This window comes from Octopus sinensis, unplaced genomic scaffold, assembly GCF_006345805.1.
Source record: "Octopus sinensis unplaced genomic scaffold, ASM634580v1 Contig12060, whole genome shotgun sequence".
NCBI classification, from domain to species: Eukaryota; Metazoa; Mollusca; class Cephalopoda; order Octopoda; family Octopodidae; genus Octopus; species Octopus sinensis.
The window spans coordinates 266,534-285,601 of NW_021832531.1; the positions used below are offsets into that span (position 1 = coordinate 266,534).

Genomic DNA, 19,068 nt, shown 5'->3' on the forward strand with positions numbered 1-19,068 from the left:
ATATCGCTTTTAGACAAGTAAATTGACCGGTTGCATAAATTTAGACAATTTTCTACTGATTTCAGTCCAATTATGTCGTGCTGTGATTGTCATTGCTGTGCTAACTTTACTCGTGGTTACATTCATCATTTGTTCTCTACGAAGGAGTTGCTGGGATATACACTCCTTATGATGTTGGTTGTTACGAAAATATATTTTATATAGACATAATATTCATCATTTTCTCGTATTTTTTGATGCGATTCGTGATTCTATGGAAAAGGGAAATTTTGATGAATTCGCTGATTTTATATCATTACAGTTCACCTGATTATTTTTTATAAATTTTTGAGTTATTTATTATGTGACATGGGCATCTGTTTACTTTTTGATTTGCAACGTCAAAATATTTGATTATTACAGATATTATTGCTAATTATAAATTTTAACTGTGCCATATATGGATTAGTTTTTCTTTATGTACTTAATTGTTTTAAAAAGTTATTTTTTAATGTTTGAAAACCTTTAGCGTTGTAGTTTAGTTTCTCGTAATGTCTTTTTATAGACTATAAATTTTTCGCGTAAATGGAAACCAGCAATTTTCTGTAATCAAAGATTGTTTTCCAAATTTTTTATAATTGGAAAATTTTGATTTTTGAAAAACACAACAAGCGCACTGTGTAATTTGGTAAACAAACATTGCAATACTCTTCCACGTGACAACCATCTTACTTCGGTATGAATAAGCAATTATGTGTGATTGCATCCTTTTTCATCGCACAATATTTTAAATAGATTAGATTGGATAGGTCTTTTTTAACATAATTAATGATTTTGATGGCATTTTCTAAAGCTTGACTTAATTTCGGTGAAGAATGCAATTACTACTATTACAATTTGGAGCCATTTGCTTTATTCTTGTTACAACTCTAGTAAATGTATAATAATAAATTTTGCGAAATCCTAAATGATTTTTTTTTAAATGCATTGACAAAGAAACTTCCGGAAGATTTTTACTAAGAAACCTAAATATAGACTTATAGACTTTCACGATAATCAATGTAAGGTACTGTAGATTTACAAATCATGCACAGATTGTATGTCAAACTTGACGATTCAAAGCTCTTTATTACTTTGGAAAATGAAACTGAAATTAAACTTGTAGCCAAATCTTTATATGAATATTCACGTGTAGATGTTAACAAGATTGAGCATGAGTGTGGAAAAACTATTTAATTGTTAAAAATGACATAATCAAAAATTCCTTCGAAATGGTATGTAAATTTGTTTTTACATTAAAAGTTTATAGTTATTCTTAATTTTCAATTTACGTTGGAAATTAATCACTATGTTTTTGATTTTTGTCCAAATGAAAGGTTTCAATTAGATTTTCTAGATCTCAAAAAGTTTTCAGTTTTAAATAATAATTATAAATGGATTTTAACAGTCGTTGATGTTTATAGTAAATTGGTAGGTTATTTCAGTTATTCAAATTTCATTTGTCAGACTATTTCTTCATAAATTTTCAAAAGAAGTAGGCAACGACCTAAAATTGTTTTTACCTATGGACCTTGCAAAATTTTGCAATCAGATAATGGTTCAGAATTCAAGAATGTGTTTTTAAGAAATTTATTCAAAGAGTTTAACGTATTTCAGATACATGAAAGGTAAACAATTTCGAAGGGATTGTAGAACGTTTCAATCAAACCATCATAAAAAAACTTTGAAAATAAGAGACACCGATAAAATAAAGTTGGTGGAGACTTTTGAAAATGCAGTGTATTGTCATAACAAGGTTGTACATTCTTTTTGAAATCAGAATCCTTTCTAGGGATAATCGGAATAAACACCGTTGTTGCGGGTTACAACAAATTATGTCTTTAGGAAATATTAACAAACAATTAGAAAATTCGGAGATTTGTTCAAATTCAGACTCAATTTAAAATTCAAGTATTTTAATTTTGAATTTATTTTTAGCGGTTTTTGGTTAGTTATTTAAGTTAATAGCACTTCCACGTTGTCATAAGCACTTAAGTGTTTAAGGTTTCGCTCATGTCGTACTCTCAACTATCCTCCCAGTCAGTCTTTTCCATCCAGCCTTGTTCGTTGCGCGTTTGCGAATGTTCTCAAGATCGTTATCAGTTTTAAGTCGGTCGCCAATTCCGCGTAATCATCCCTCTGGTCAAAGAAGTTGTTTTTTGTCCAAGTTAAAAAAAATTTAATTTGATTCAAATCTGTTTGATGAAAAATTACCTTGCTATAGATCAATAAATAAGAAAATGAATGCCAGCAATAGTAAATACGAATTTAATATCTGAGATAAAGTAAACATTGAAAATTATAGATAAGTTCAACTTGAAAAAAAGGATTGTGAAGCGAATTCTTTGTCGCGACTAGATAAATTCGAGTCTCAATTCTATCCAGCTGCTAAATGATTAAAATTTTATCAAAATTAAAACAGATCAATAAATCATACATTTCGCAAATCAAAAAAAGCGGAAGTAATAAAATAAAATTCTATTAAATCAGATTTGAAAAGACATTCGTCTGTGTCTGTAATGTCAGCCCACAATGGCAAAATCAGAGTTGACATGCCAATTATGACTGAAACAAGAATCAAATTCAATTATGACTGAAACAAGAATCACATTTTTGTGTACAGCAAAAAAATCAATTTAATTGAAATGTGTATTGCTTCACAAGACTACTTAAAGCAGTTTGGGGTGGAGAAATGCCACAGGTAGAGTCTTCTTCCAAATGAACTAGAAGTTCTTTATAAAGCAAAAGTAAAAAATTTCGGTTATCCAGGTAGTCTTGACATGGAATGGAATTGTCTCTAAGTTTTTTAAAAGTCATATGAATAAGTTATCCATTGAAAAAGGAACTAAGACATACATCCAGTCGGTTGCGCTAAATAGGACGTTAAAAAGTATGCTCATTGAACATAGGAAAAGAATAAAGGTAGAAAACAAAGATTACGGGTCTGCCGCCAGTCAACTTGCAAAGCTGGCATTCCGTGAGGACACTTAGCTGAACAAAGACTCTGACAAAGAGATGAAAAAAAATCTGCAGCATACTTTTCTTTCAAAGAATAAAAATTAATGACGATCAGGGCTCCTAATTAGATAATTAAGTATAATGATACTTTAAGCATCAACATCAGATTGCTTTATGCTTTCAGTTTATCAGAAAACATAAATGTTATTTTATTTTAGATAATGACTTTTAGTTTACATAACTAAATTGATTTTCTGCGAGTAAATTGTCAAACTGTCATGCATGCACAGTCAAGATATATTTTTTGGTTCTAAATTAAAAAAATTAGTTTGATTTTAATATGCCACTGGATTTAAGCTTAATTTTTCTTTTTAAAATCAATTAAGATGAAAAACAAACAAGAAAATAAAATTAAAATTTATTTATACGTTTCATTTCCTGTTTTAATTAACTCCTTCATTTTTAGAAACATAGCTAATCATTTTAATTAACTCTCTCATTTTTAAGTGGTTTATTAAACATGTTTACGCTGTATTTACTATATAAGTAATTTATTTATTTGAAAGATAACTAATCATACATACATAAAACGAGTTTCATATGAAAATTGTGTTTATTTTATACTATTTTGTTAATTTCATATCAACGGATACTGATTGGAAAACTTTTATTGAGCAAGAAAAGCAAAAGATTTTCGATGGTTTGGGAATATTAGAAGCTCCAGAATATCATAAAATAAAAGAAATTGAAAAACAACAATTTAGCAAATTGTTGAGAAATCATGGTATTAAAAAACGGAATTCTCAAACCTGTGACGAGTATAATTGCTGTGTGACCGCACGAAAAGTTACATTTGAAGAGATTGGTTTGGAATGGATTATTTCTCCATCCTCATATTTGGCGCAAGAATGTGAAGGACCGTGTTCAATTAAGAATTTGAACTATACTCCTCCTCTAAAAACTTACCTACGAATTTTACATAAAAAGTCATGTTGTGTTCCATATGAATTTGAAGATATGAATGTCGTAATCATGAACGGGTCTCGACCTCAATTCAAGCAAATCAAGGATCTTCTTGCAACAAAATGTAGATGTGTTTAGATAATAATTAACTTATTTTTACTTTATTTACATTTTTAACAAGATTGCTTAAGTAAAATTTGTGGTATTTTGTAAAAATCCAGTTCCAAAAACTATTTTTACTGTTTCATAAATTTTCGTATTTGCGCTTGACTTTTCCAAAGCTACGATAATTTCATGGCTTATTCCAAAAGATAGGAAGCCTTTCCTGGGATCAGTAATGAAGGGCTTGCAACGATTTTCTGCAAGGTTCGATGTTTCAAATGCGGCTAGAGCAAATATTATTTTGTGCTTTTTACAATCTGCTTTGTTCTTATTTGGTCCCAAGAATTCAATGGACGAGAACGTGTCCGTTCATGTCACATCCACCACGAATACTTTAATAACCTATCTGTTACAATTTTCAATATGCTTTTAATTCTCAGGTTTGTCGATAAAGTTACTTTTGATCCTTTAGATATTTTTTACTTTCGGTATTCTAAATTAATTTCGAAGTTACATTCAAATATAAAGTTTTTATTTTTCATAAATTTTGTAATATTACCTGTCACGTCCATTCAATATACCACGCCGTTGAATGGACCGACTACTTTTTATTAAAATAAAAATATTATTTTTATGAAATAGATGACGATCGAATAATTAAATCAATAATTTTTCAAATTTAAGGTCAATTTGGTTTTGTTCAATGTCTAATTTTTCAGAAGTCACGAAAACCATCAAAAATACCTTTACAATGGGAATTAGAAAAAATTAAGACATATTTTTATATGAATAAAATTGATTAAAATGACACTTTTATATTGGTCCATTCAACGACGTGATCCGCTTGGAGGACGGTTACATTATTTAATTTGAGTATTTGAAAACAACTTTCAATGTGAATATATTTCACCACTTTTATTTCCCAGTGTCGATTCAAATATATGCCCCTTACTGAAAGAGCCAAGCTTATATTTCATTCAATGAGTGTAACTTTCGATTTTTTAATATTAAATTATGTATTTTTGTAATAATTTATGCTAATAGTAGATTTATATTCATTGGGTATTGAGGAGATATCTCCTGAAAAATGTATTATTAAATAAATACAGATATTGATTTGCTGCATCGTGACTTTTAAAAACCTTTTCAAATAATAAGCTCAATTAACAATAAAATGCAAATTTTTTACTTTTATTTTCAGGATAATTATTTCAGTGTATAGAAGCTCACATACACTTTCAGTCGGTCGTGACAAATAGTCGTATTTAAATAAGAGTAGACATGACATTGCAAACTGACAGTCAAGTTACAAACAACAAGCCAGATATTTTTGTGTTTGATAAAACAAAAAATAAGATCAAAAGAATCGAAGTCAGGCTCAGATCCCAAGAAAACCTCAATCAATGACAATCAATAAAACGTTAGGGCATAATCGCCGAAAAAAGACGTGGCACGAAGGTTGATAACCAGCAAGTTGCGGAGGAAACGAATAGTCTTATCGCTACAGGAGCCGAACTGAGAGTGTCAGTTGACCTGTCTGAGGACTCGGCTTTGCTACTACAATAAGAGTAAACAACCTTGGTAACGAAAGACTTCAAATCAAAATATTAAAAAAGTGAAATTGATTTTTTTAATTTGATTACAATATAATTTTTTACGGTTGAGAAAATAATATCAAAAAACAAAATTAAAATTAACAAATTTGATCAAAAAGTGTTAAAATCCGGAATTAGAGTAATTTATTAAACTTAATTGATCTTTAACTGGCAATTAAAAGTTATCCATTCTATGAAAAATTGACAATTTTAATTAAATAAGAAAAATACTGAGAGACAATCAATAAAAAATCATCGTCATAGAAAATTCTCCCAAAGTGTCAAACAAAATTCATTAAGCGGAAAAAATCGAAAAAATTGATTCATTTTAGACAAAGTGGTCATTAATGCTTGACGTTATCAATAGATACATTTATTGGCAGTCTGTGAGACCGACGATTTTGAGCGCTTAAAAAATGACTTTAAATAAAACAAATAGCTTTATTGTCAATAATCAGTCAAAATTATCAAGACTTAATCGGATTCCTACAGTCAACAACCTCGCTATCGACAACGACACCCTGTTCCTTAACAAAATCCATACACTTATCCAAACTACTAAACCCAAGCTTCAGTTTAATAGTCTCAACGTGAATGGTAGGCCTATAACTACAAAACTCAAAATAAAAGCATACGATTGAAAAATAATATTCAGGACTTGTTTCCTAAAACGATCAGCAAACCAATCGATGATCAATTTTCCCAGTCCAGGAAAACTTTGATACGTCTCAAAGAAAAGGCTATAGTTATATATTTGATAAGCTTTTTGAATGAGCATGGCAGATGCTATAAACTCGTTCTCCCTCTCTTCTTTGCTCAGTCCCCCTATAGTCTCCATTATACCTAAACACTCAGATATGCCAGGTTAACCAGAGTGGTATTCAGTGTAGATGCAGTTGAGAATGTAATACCCCGTCAACTCATCCTTCGCAGACCAAGGACACTCAGGCAAAGCAGTCAACAGTCTCAATTGTGTTAAACACTGCCCAAACTCCAAAACATCGCCCTTCAAGATCTCTTTTATCAAGAATTACCACATGGAGAGCAATCCTGAGGTGAACATCATAAACACGGATTGAAAATAAATTCCTTATTCCCTGTACCTACAACATACTAGTAAACACAGACAGTCAAGTCTTGTCGGATAGATTTAAGCTGATCTGCCACATACGTGTAGTCGCCTTCCTCATCCCAAACTTCTTTCACCAACTCCAACGACTTTTTCAGAATTCTTTCTGGCCTTACCTTTGAGGGGTCAATATCCTAATAAAATGATTCCACTCACAAACAACCGACGTAATCCTATAAAAGTGCTTTTCCAGATCTACACACGTCCCGACAATGTAGTCAGTCTGGAATAGTCAATCTCAGATATACAGCAGCCTCAGTAGGCACAACATCATTCACTAACTCACAGGAAAAACGCTCAAGTCTGTTTTGGTGAATTGTGGTCACCTCAGAACTCCTTTTCTCGACCAACGAACTTGAAATGACATTGACAGCCACCTCATGTCGTGCTCAGTAGTTATGTCTTGTGTACATCTCATTTTTTCTAATTCATTCGCCAAACTGGCTTGATTCTTCTTAAACCTATTTTTCTTTTTCTTTGACTGGCCGTTTTGTAGAACAGCAAATGTCGGTTGGACTAAATTTGTGTTTGTGGTAATATTCGAGGCAGATTCTGGGCTCCCTGAAACATCAGGTCTCCACAACTCGGCATTAAAACGACTGACTCTATTAAATGTCAAAAAATCGTCAAAAAAACCTTTTTGGAGGCTGATTGGAGTTCAAAACAGTAGAAGTTGATTTACTGGGGAAATAATCCTTTTTGAGTTGAAATGGAGTCACCAAACTTTGTCTCTTCACTGGTAAGGGAAGTCTAAATGTAGAATTCTGAGGAACGGTCCGGGGGATAAAATATTGAGGACGATATATTGCTGGTTGAATAAAACGTTGAGAAAGTGCATAGTAGTTGCCTGGATGGTACATTCTCTGGGCAGAATAAGCTGGAACTGACATTGTAGGCCATAATATGTTACTAGAAGGAGGGTAGACATATTGTGGAGTGTAAATTGGAGTCGTTATTGGGCTAGATATAAATATATAGAATAAACGTATAATTTATGGGATAGGCCTGTTGATTAACAGGTTTAGGAGATATATTGTCTGTTGGTGGCAATTGAATGTCGCTTACATCAAAAGATGTGTTATTCTTATCCATTTTTACACAAGGTAACAATATGACAACTACCACAAAGTAATTTTTATATTTTATTTTAATTATTATTATTTAATTTAATTAAACATTATTATTTAAATATATGTGAAAAAATTTCAAAATTTCTATTAATAATAAACTTGTTAAGTGTCAATTACAATAATTTAAATGTTAAATTTAAAATTCTTTAAAATATCAAAAATATTAATAAATAAAGATAATTAATTTAATATGTTAATAACTTTTAATAATAGTTCAAAACATTGTCTTGTGTGCATTAGATGTACGTTTTTTAATTTTTAATAATTATAGGAATAAGGCAGCATTTGAATCGCCCGATCAGTTTCTGATTTGCAGGTACCAGCAATTTTTTTTAAAACTAGAAATATCTTGATCAAAAATTAAAGGAACATTTAAATTTACAAAATTCAAAGAGTTTTTATTTTTAAATAAAATTCAATAGTCTCCCCTGATGCCAAGACTATTTTGGCTTATCTCGTTGAAATATTCATGAAGGGTTTCTTGTTATTTCTATGTATCATAGAGGGAGTCCAAAGGGCAGTTGCACAATGCAAAGTAATTTTAGTTGTTTATTGTAGGCGGATTCGTTTTCAGAAGTGCAAATACAACACCTTACTTCAATATTGGGACTTTTGGTACTTTTTGAAATAAGATTTAAGGTGTTGGATTTTTCTTGAACTTAACTTTTTTTATAAACTTTTTGTATAAACTTATTTTTTTTAATTATTAATATAATGTGTCCCAAAGGACAATATATTTTTATTTGACTTTGTCATATATGAATTATGCTATTGACATTAGAAAAAATTTCATAAACCAAAAAACAATTTCTAGTTTTTAGTTAGGCACTAATTTGATAGTTTGGAGTGGTTTTCTTCACTGGCGGAGCCTTTAGTGTTTATAACTGAAAGAGGGCACAAGTTTTTGGTATGTTAAATAAAAAATTGAAATAGCCAGTTTGTTAAGTTTTTCGATTTTGAGTGATTCCAACTTATTTATTTATAATATGTCAGCCGATAATGAAACCGATTCGAAGGTGAAACCATGATAGCTAAAATCAATTTTAATCATCTTCAAAAAATAACATAATACATTATTTTAAAGAAAACATTAACTAATTATTGTTAGTTATTCTTACAGCAAGTGGAGATCGAAAAAATGAGGAATTATATCTTGATTTGGATTTTAATTAAAATTATTTGGAAAGCTTAAAAAAAGATACTTTCTATAATTGTTCTTGAAACACACATTTTTGTTAGTTATCTTTTTCAACCGTTTAGAATGCACCTTCCTTTTAATTCAGTTGTAATTTACTTGCTTCTTTAATTAAATAAACCTGAAAAATACAAAAAATCAAATTCCACATTTTAAATCACGACTTCTGTACCGAAAAAGAATTTATACAATTGAACAACTGTTCTGAAGAAATTGTTGAACGAAATAAAATCAAGAATACTCGAATATATTACTATTTTCTACGTCAAAAAATTTTTAGACAATTTTGCAACAATAGTGACTGTATCCACGTATAAATGTTTAATTTCTTTCTTGCTTTCAGAACATAAAATAATTGTTCAATTAAAAAAAAAAATGTTAGAATCCGATTAATCTCAAATAAGGATTTTTCCCATAATTCTTTTTAATGCAAATCTTTTAAGTAATTATAAGATAAATACTATGTACCCAATGTTGAATTCATATTTTGACACATGCACTTCTATCTTGCTGTTTATTCTCTTATAAGACTGAAAATCCAAGTTAATCTTTGGAAACTTGAATTCGAATTTATTGTTCAACAATTCCCTGACTCTGGGGATTGTTTGGTCTTTCATGTACTTGTTGAACATAAAACTTCTCGCATGCTTTTACCACATGAAAATTTTTAAAATCACTTCCGTTTTCTAATTGAAAAAACTTTCAGGGACCAAAATCTATAAAAATGTCATTTAGATTAGTCTCCATCGCTACTCCACTTTTATTTTTAAGATTCTTTGTAAACGCATATTTCACATATACGTATATTACAGACATTAACGGGAAAGAACGCTTGAACTGGACAAAAGAATAAGCTATATTTATCACCAAATGAGTTTGTCTTCAACATCGCCACTGCCTGTCAGTACTTCGAAGGGAAAGATCATTTTGCGAAAAGAGGATATAGCAATCAGAAGGCGAAGTTTAATTAATTAATATTTGGATTTAGTCATTTGTTAATTTGTATGGACAGACATTAATCAAGAAAAATCGTTGTTTTCATTTTTAAATCTACAAAATGAGCTAATTTTATACTGTTAAATAAGCAACAATATGATTTAAATCATCATTAGTAAACCTGAAAAGCAGATATTGCATTCTTTAACAACTTGGCGAATGATCTGTCCTCTCAATATAAAAAATCTTCGCCTACATCAGACTTCCAAAGAATTATGTCCACAATAACTGGCTTCATGAATCTCACGTGCAATTATTTTAATCTCTTTTAAGCTCGTAAAAGCAATTATGAGGTTGTGTAGGTCGTTTATATTTTTAAGATTCCCCTCTTTAATTAGGAAATTTTCTGCTTTCTTTTTGAGTCGATATTTCTTATGTTTTGGAAGATCGACATGACAAAGTGGAAACAAAGTTATGCTAAAGTGGATAATATTTTATCTGGGTCAATATGAAAAATATTTTTTGAGAATGATCAAGCATGATAAACCTGCATCTCGGATTTCACAATTATTTACAAACGAATATTATTAGTGTTAGAAAATTTAGACAAAGAGCCCAAATCAAAACTTTGCTGAACGTTTTATAAAGTCTAAAAATATACGAGAAATTCAAAACAAAGGATGCGCTAAAAATGTGATCTAATCTAAGTTTGGCAAAGAAAATATCGTAACCAAGTATATAACATTGATATAAAAATAAATTTTATAAGACAAACAAAACTAAAAAGTTTTTTTGGGTTTTTTAGATTTAAATGTATTTACCCTTCCCTTAGATCGAAAATTGGTCTTTTTTGAAGAATTTTTTTGAGCTTTTTTATTTTCCTTTTTTAACTTCCTTCTTTCTTTTCTTGCTTCCAATTTCAAATTCCCTTCCTCCAAAAAATCCAAAGACTTAATCTTGCCTGCCTTGAAACTTCTAATTTTTTCGTTAAACTGTTTTTTCTCTGCCTGTTTTTGTCGCTTAACTTCCGAATTTATTGCTTTGGACTGTTTTTTGAGATCACGGAGTTGACGTGACTTTGCAGCCTTTTCCGTCATTTTATCGACTTGCAATAACTTTTTGCGTATTTTTTCCATGTGAATATCACTTTTAGCCATTTCGGCCAAATAGTCAGGGGGACGGACAGTGGCAATTCCAGAGGAGTGAAGTCTTTTTAGTCCCTCAGAAACAGCTTTTTGTGTCATGTGGAAAATTAGTTTTTCACGGCGGTTTTTGTCAGTAAAATCGTTTTGGGAAGGATTGTTGTTTGTGTCGGAAATAATTGATAAAAATGGGGTTGAATCGACAGAAATGTCAAGTCTTTGTATCCAATCAAGGTTAGATTGAGTAAACGATTCGAGTTTTTGATTTAGTTCTTTGTTTAATTGTAATGGCTGTTTTTTCTCCTTGCTCTTGTATAAGCCTGGTTGTATTTTTCCTTCGGATAAAAGACATTGAAGATTTACATCCGAATCGGATGATTCATCAGAAAATACTTTTTGTTCAACTTGCATTATATAAGAAACACAACAACGCCAAAAGAAAAAAAACGCACGTGTTTTATTTAAATCAATAAAAACATATTAAATTTTTAAAATCAACAAAATAATAGTTATATAACAAATTATTCTCTTTTCAATTTGTTAAATTTTCGGATAAACCAATTGGGATGCACAGTCCAATGTTTTCCATTTTCACAGAAAAGTCCAGGAGGTTTCAGTTGAGTTGGAATGTCCGCAGAGTCTTGGGCACTCTTTATGTCTCGAGAAAACGGTCGGGACTGTCCAGTTCATCCATAGTCTATTCACATTTACATGAGTGTGAAAAGGATATTTTTAAATATAGACGTATGTATAAACCAACACGTAAACTCTTGTTCAACCAACCTGCAGAAGTGGGCAGACATAAAGCCAGGCCTCAGATTCTGATTGGGTAGGACTCCTTAGACAAGCAAGTTGATTCTTGTTCAAAAAGGATTCCAGAGATTAGTAAAAGAACTTACACAAAATTTTGTCTCAGTGCTTCTAAGAAAAAATGAAAACTGGAACCTTGAGTCCTCTGTTTTGTTAAATTTAGAGCTCCATATGTAGCTAAGTAGACGTCAACAAGAAAGGCACACATAGTTTGGGAGGAAAAATACATAAGTAAAGAAACATAATTCTGAATAACGATGAACGAATACTTACGTTTCAAAATGACCAAAAAAGGAAAATTTACTTGCCCAAGTCTCAACCATTCGAGAGTGATCTATTTGAATAGTTTGTTAAAAAACGATCATTTGGATTTACAATCAATGATTATTTTTTGAAGTTCATGTTTTAAAAATGGCGAAAGCTTGTAATATTCAAGCATTTCAAGCAGCAAATGGATGGGTTGAGAAATTTAAAAATCGACATTGTCCGTGCTTTATGTGCGGAAAATCAATTTGTTGAAACTTCTGTGATTGAAATTTTACAGAAAGCCTCAATAGTTGATGATTCTACCGCTGTGAGGAACGCATACATTGATAACTGATATAACCCCATTGGTCCTTCCCTCTTTGCCGATTTGTACTTGGAGCACTAAGATTATATCTGTCACTCTCCACCATTGTTTGAGTCCACACCATAGGTTTTTGTGAATCACAAATCCTTGTCCGTAATGTCTGCAGTCAAGGGGTAGCAAGATCATTCAATAGTTTTTGTATGTTAGGTTTATTCCCGACTTTAGGTTGGTCTCTTGTAGGCGCTACAATTGGTTATAAGGTGTTGGAATCTCTTATGAATTGTGTATGGGACTTTCAAGCAATTTTATAGACAAACAATAATAAATTAATAGTTAATCAGAAACTAAGCAGATCTCACTCCAGCTCGCTGATATCCACTCTCCTTCTCTTGGAAGAAGAGTCTACTTCCAGCTGCCTCTGACTCCCTATTACCACATCTGATTCAACCATTTCGAGACAACTCCATCCATCAATTTTCAATTGGCAAAAAACCGGTCTTGGTAAAGTTGACATTCTTTTGCCGCCATTTGAACGAATTGGAAGTAAATCTGTAAATTGAGGATAATTAAGCCACATTCACTACTTCTCATCTCAATGAGACTTTTCACAGACAAGTGTATAATAATGCTATTATTACATTCATTTAAAACCAACATGATTCTTCCGCGCACATTTAAAAAACTTAAATTACAGTAAAAGCTCTGGTGCTCGCCACCTCTATTGCTCGCCACATATTTTCCAAAAAATTAAAAATTTCTAGTAAATTTTGATAAATATTCTATTGCTCGCCATTTTCTAAATCTCGCCATTAATTTTTTAAAATATTTTTTTTGGTTAAACTATTTTTTATATAAAATATTTTTTTTGGTTAAACTATTTTTTATATAAAATATTTCAACCATGCTAAATTCAACATGCGTAAGAGCACAAGATTGTCTTTTAATGAAAAACGTCGCATTATTGCGTACATGGAGGAGAACAAAAGTCTCACGATGGACCGTATAGCTTACATTTTTTCTTCTGTTTTGAAGAAAAAAATATCTCGAAGGGCTGTAAACGATTTTAGACTTGGAAAAGAGAAAATAATGTCTACTGATCCTATTTTCTCCAATAAGAAAAGATTATCTAACTTAACTTATTCTGTTATTGACACCGAACTATTAACTTGGATGGAATACATTGAGCTGCAGTTGATCAGAAACAAGAAATTGATCTCTGCAAAGATTCAAAAATATAATGCTGAAAACATTTATAACGCTGATGAAACTGGGATTTTTTTACAAATCTATCCAGTCAAAAAGTGTTTGTCAGAAGGTTCGATATGGACATAAAATCCTTAAAGAACGGTTTAATTTTTATTTATTTTTTTAGATTTTCTTTGTTGCTATGCTCAAATATGACTGGGGCAAACAAAAATTCCACTTATGATTGGAAAGTTCCAGAAACCTCGCTGCTTTAAAAATTTTAAAGTCGAAAATTTTGTCGATTACTGTCATTCACCAAAAGCATGGATGACAAGTAAAATTTTTAACGAATGGCTTTTAACATGGGATAGGCATCTAAAAAAACAAAAAATTCTTTTAGTTGTGGATCGATGACCATCCCATAAACTTTACGCTGATTTAGAGTCAATTAAAGTTCTTTACCTACCTTCGAAGACTACAACAATTCTACAACCAATGGATCAAGGAATCATTAGATCCTTCAAAGGACATTTTAATAAACTTAAATTTGAGTTTATGTTACAAAAAATTGAAAATGGAGAAAATCCACTGGAAAGCTCATACAAAATTAACTTTAAAAGACGGTCTTCTTTTTGCATATTTTGCCTGGAAAAAAGTAACGACCAAAACAAGTACAAATTGTTTCGGACATTCAAAATGGATCGAATGTGAAAATCAACTCGAAAGACCAACTGTTGAAATTGATAATTTTTAGTTAATTTTTTCTTTTTAATTTCTTTCGATTCTCTTTGTTTCTTTGCTTAAATATGACTTGAAAGGTTCACTTAGGAAAGTATCGAAAACCGAGATGTTTTCAAAATTTCAAGGTCAAAAAATTTATTGATTATTTCCATTGCTCCCCAAATTCTATTGCTCGCCATTTTTTTTTCGGTCCCGAAAATGGCGAGCACCAATGGTTTTACTGTATATATTTATTTATATTATTGAGTTTAGCTTATTAAATGATAAACCTAAAACTATATAAATTCACACTGCATAATTAACTGCGTCAACGAGTCGCATGTTCTTCTATTGCAAATATTAATTTTCTATTCATAATTATTATTTCTATTCAAGGACTTTATGCATATTAATATTTACTCAGAACCTTCAATGAATTAAAAAATTGTTGGTTATGAGTTTGTTTCTCTCAATATTGCGATATGTATTGTTCCTTTGTCTATAATTTAAAATAATGACCTAATTTTTGAATTCCAGTGATCAAATAGATTCTTGATTTGACCTATTTATAATTTTATTTTTCAGACAATTTAATAATTTATTTTTAATGTTTTTTGAGTGCTATTACTCAAACAACATTACTTAATGATTATTAATGTCTTTTATACTTTTATTGTATGCCGAATTCTCATTTTATTAAATACAACAATTTCTATTATTTGATTTCCCTTCATTTATTTTTTGGTTGGCTTATCTTTACCGAGTACAAATACAGTGATATCTCTTCCAACATCTCTTTACGCAGGATAGCACAAGATAAGGCACGATTGCTGTAACTCATATCGACTTTCCTGTATTTTCAAAGAACTATCCTTCGATTTAAATTTATTGTAAGAAAAATAACTCACTATGTACTTCTTCGGTGCTTAATTTTTCCAGTCAAGTTTTATCTTTATTTATTTTTACACGTTACTCGAGAGAAAATTAATGGAAAGGATTGTCTCTCATATGACCCTCAACTCGTGGATTTAATCATTATAATTAACATTCTTACAAAAAATATTTCTTGATCCAGGATTTAACAGATTTTGCATTCTATTGGTAACTATATTAACCAATAACATATGATGTTTCGTTGACAGTGAAACTTGTTGAATGAGGCCAATTTTCCAGAATATAAAATTGAGGCAAATTCTGGGAAAATTTATCTTAATTAAAATATTTCTCAGAATTATGAATAATGGTACAATTTTAAATCATTCCATTTATTTTCAATCCGCGAGAACCAATCTTGATGAAGTTGACATTCTTTTGACGTCATTTTACGGAATTGGAAGGAAATTTGTGAATCGGAAATAATTAATCTTTTTTAAGAATCTTAAAATTAATCATCTCGAAAGGACGATATCCGAATATTTAATTAAGGGCATTCATCTTTTTTCACCTTGACAGATTTTAATGAAATAATACAGTTTACCCTCTATTAATAGCTACTTTTTGGGGAAAAATGCCATTTTTTACTAAGGAAATTCTATTGCTCGCCAAATTCTCTTACTCGTTACGTTTCAGTATTAAAATGATTTTTTTTATTTATGAATTTGTTCAAATGAAAACAGATAAAGTTAGGAATGGGCAAAGAGGAAACGCCGGGGGCTGAACCACGCACCCTCCTGCGAAAAGTAAAAAAATAATTTTTCGAATATTTATACCGCTTATCTTTTTGTGTAACATGAGGAAGTGTTCTAGATCAGGGGTTCTCAACCTTTTTAGCTCAAGGGCCAAATCGATAATTAAAATTAGTTTCGCGGGCCGCACAAAGTATATTTTATATATTGATATATTCATATATGCATTGTGTGTTATATTCTTTTTCTCGAATCTCCTAAAATCATAGAATTAGATGTTTTGACATTGATAAGAGTCGAATTTGGAAGAGTGTTGCCGATAATGTCTTTCGATGGTATACGTTTTTAATGTGCTTAGCATCGCATAGCAAATAAGGCACTGTGCTTTTCCCTTACAATCGACCATAAAAAATTTTTCTTCCCAATCTTTTTGAAATACACGATTTTCTTGAGTGATGTTTCGATTTCGTTTAGCACAACTAGACATAGGAAGAATAAAAAATGCTACGCTAAAATAGTTTATTTAAAGTTTATTTTAACCTTAAGAATAAATAATTAAATTTCTCTAGATTCTAGAGTCTACAATGCTTTCGTCAAACCTGTACTACTCTACAATTCCTCAACATGGGGCATTTCTGATTCAGATTTAAAAAACCTTGACTCTTTCCACAACCGGTTGTTCTGCAAGACGACTTGAGGCTTTTAAAGAAAACCCTGAAGACCTGTGATGATTTCGACAAACTTCGGATACTGGCCCAAAACCGCAAAGATTTTTCTCTCAATATTTCCACCTGCAATCGTATCATTCACAATCTGACATACAATTGATGGATTCGGCAAAAAATTTAACGCATAAAAATTAACAAGATAGCTGTTAGATGATTCCTTATCCTCAAATTTGAATCAAAAAGTTTATCAGGTTCTAAGAATCGAATTTTTTAATTTTAATAAAAAGAAAATATAATTTGCTTATAATAAATAAAAATTTGAAAAACAACAAAATCATTCGACAACTAACTTCTGCATTTTGGCTACAACCGCATCCAATTTCTTATATAGGGTAATATCAACCGATTCCGCGACAACAGTAGAAGACAGCGAATCCTTAATATCAATAAAAAAACCAAAAAACATTTTTATAGTCGACTTTAATTCTCATGTTCATATTTGAGTTCAAATCCTGAACCATTCTGTCCAATTCAACCCCATCAATTTCAAACAAAGTCATAAAATTACTACAAATATATAAACATTGTGTCAAACAAACTTTATCGACAAACAAGACATTATTTTTAGCATTCTCTTCAAAATTAACTGACAAGAATATTTATAAAACAAATCTGCAAAATTACTCATGAAATAATCCAATTTTATGATCTGAAAATTTATAAAAAACAAATCAACTTCCCGACAGTCCTTGAGGTCCCTTGCCATCGAAATCAAATCCAAATCCCCCACCAACCTAAGCACAAAGGAGGACACACAATCCTTGTCCACCATTTGCTTCTAATACTCAAAAACACAAAAATAACAATCAGTTCCAAAAGACGTTCAAAATTGTCGTCATTTCGAGACACAACAACAGCCACAGCCAAATAACAAACCAAATAAGGCGACCGACTCACAACACCATCCAAAAAACTAATCATCAGTCACTTCCATCAACCTGCTCTCAAAAAACAGCTCACAAAAAACTGGGAGTGACTCAACAGAACGGAAATAAACAAACAACGACCAATTCAGCAGCCACAAATTATCAGTAAATGCCCTCACAAGACTGACTTTTGACTAACCTTATTCCACAACCCAAACCTGTGACAAAACCTGCCTCAATTCAGCCAAGTGGGTCTCAGCCCGACTGAAGTTACCCAAAAGAACCGCACAGCACAACTTACCCCAAAAACCCTTCACAAACCGACCAGAATCGACATAAAGCATCTAAAACACGTGCAAATAATCTACTAGTGGATGAAGTAAGTCCAATTGGAGGTAGGCTTCCTCGTATTTGCCAATATCGAACTTGAATTGGACAAACTCAAAGGCAAAGCACAACAAATTGGGGAAATCAGTCTAAAAATAGTCACAAAATGGCTACATCAAATTCTGACTGCAATCTGCTGAAAATTATGCTGGGGACTCTAAAATTGATGGGTTGATTAGCTCACGTGCTGCCGTTTATTTCACTTTTGAATTTGGAAATGGCCGCGAAAAGGGGACCGAAGGACTTTTCGTTCGAGGAGAGGACGGTGCTAATTTTTTCACGTTTTTCAAGTAATTCTAATAAAATATTTGAATTAGTGGAACCATGTGGGACTGTTTCAGTGTTGTGTACTATTTTGTAGTATTCAATCTCGTCGTCTATTCCGTGGGTTTTTGACAGTAATTCGAGAATGGAGGAATTCATATCTGATTTTTTGTATATCTTTTTAGGATTATAAAAAATATTTTGATAATACGTTTAATTCGGCATAATATTTTATGATACGAATGGACATGTGTCTATCGACATATTGGAGTAAATCGAAATTCATAACCCAACAAAAACACAAAATAACGTTCACGTTAATTTATTATTTTTTAATATTATAATTATATAAAATTAACAAAATTATAGAGTTTTCCTAGATAAGCCCTTATTTCAACATTTCCAGTTATTATTTAGAAGATTTAAATATTTGGTTATACATTTATTATAACAATTTCTTATTATAACAATCGATTATATTATTAGTACATACCAATAATTCTAAAAAGCCGACGTTTCAGAGTTGTTGGAATATCAGTCATAGCAATTTTAGTATTCAAAAATGTCTTGAAATGTGATTAAAGGTCTTAGTAAGATCGACTGACAGAAGTATAATTATTGGAGGAGATTTAAAATTGTTAATTATACGATATGTATATTCAAATGTTTTGAATCATTATATCACTGTAATCTTCGTTACCTGAATGTAGATGTTTTTGGACGTTTAGTCTGATTATCAGAACT

At 31.0% G+C, this 19,068-nt stretch overlaps 3 protein-coding genes across 3 annotated transcripts; 1 reads left to right on the top strand and 2 right to left on the bottom strand.

The window, feature by feature from the left end:
* Nucleotides 1–3,576: 3,576 nt before the first annotated feature.
* On the top strand, nt 3,577–4,077 carry LOC115229175 (transforming growth factor beta-3 proprotein-like). The gene has a single exon (XM_029799575.1). The coding sequence runs from the start codon at nt 3,577–3,579 to the stop codon at nt 4,075–4,077; it is 501 nt and encodes a 166-aa protein (XP_029655435.1).
* A 2,982-nt stretch (nt 4,078–7,059) lies between these two features.
* Nucleotides 7,060–7,719, bottom strand: LOC115229176. Its single transcript, XM_029799576.2, has 2 exons — nt 7,402–7,719; nt 7,060–7,370 (listed from the first exon to the last, which is right to left on the bottom strand). The coding sequence occupies exons 1-2, from the start codon at nt 7,653–7,655 to the stop codon at nt 7,088–7,090; spliced, it is 537 nt and encodes a 178-aa protein (XP_029655436.2). The 5' UTR covers nt 7,656–7,719; the 3' UTR covers nt 7,060–7,087.
* Nucleotides 7,720–9,169: 1,450 nt separating this feature from the next.
* LOC115229177 (probable rRNA-processing protein EBP2 homolog) lies at nt 9,170–11,579 on the bottom strand. The gene is made up of 2 exons (XM_029799578.1): nt 10,848–11,579; nt 9,170–9,211 (listed from the first exon to the last, which is right to left on the bottom strand). The coding sequence occupies exons 1-2, from the start codon at nt 11,577–11,579 to the stop codon at nt 9,170–9,172; spliced, it is 774 nt and encodes a 257-aa protein (XP_029655438.1).
* Nucleotides 11,580–19,068: the final 7,489 nt, after the last annotated feature.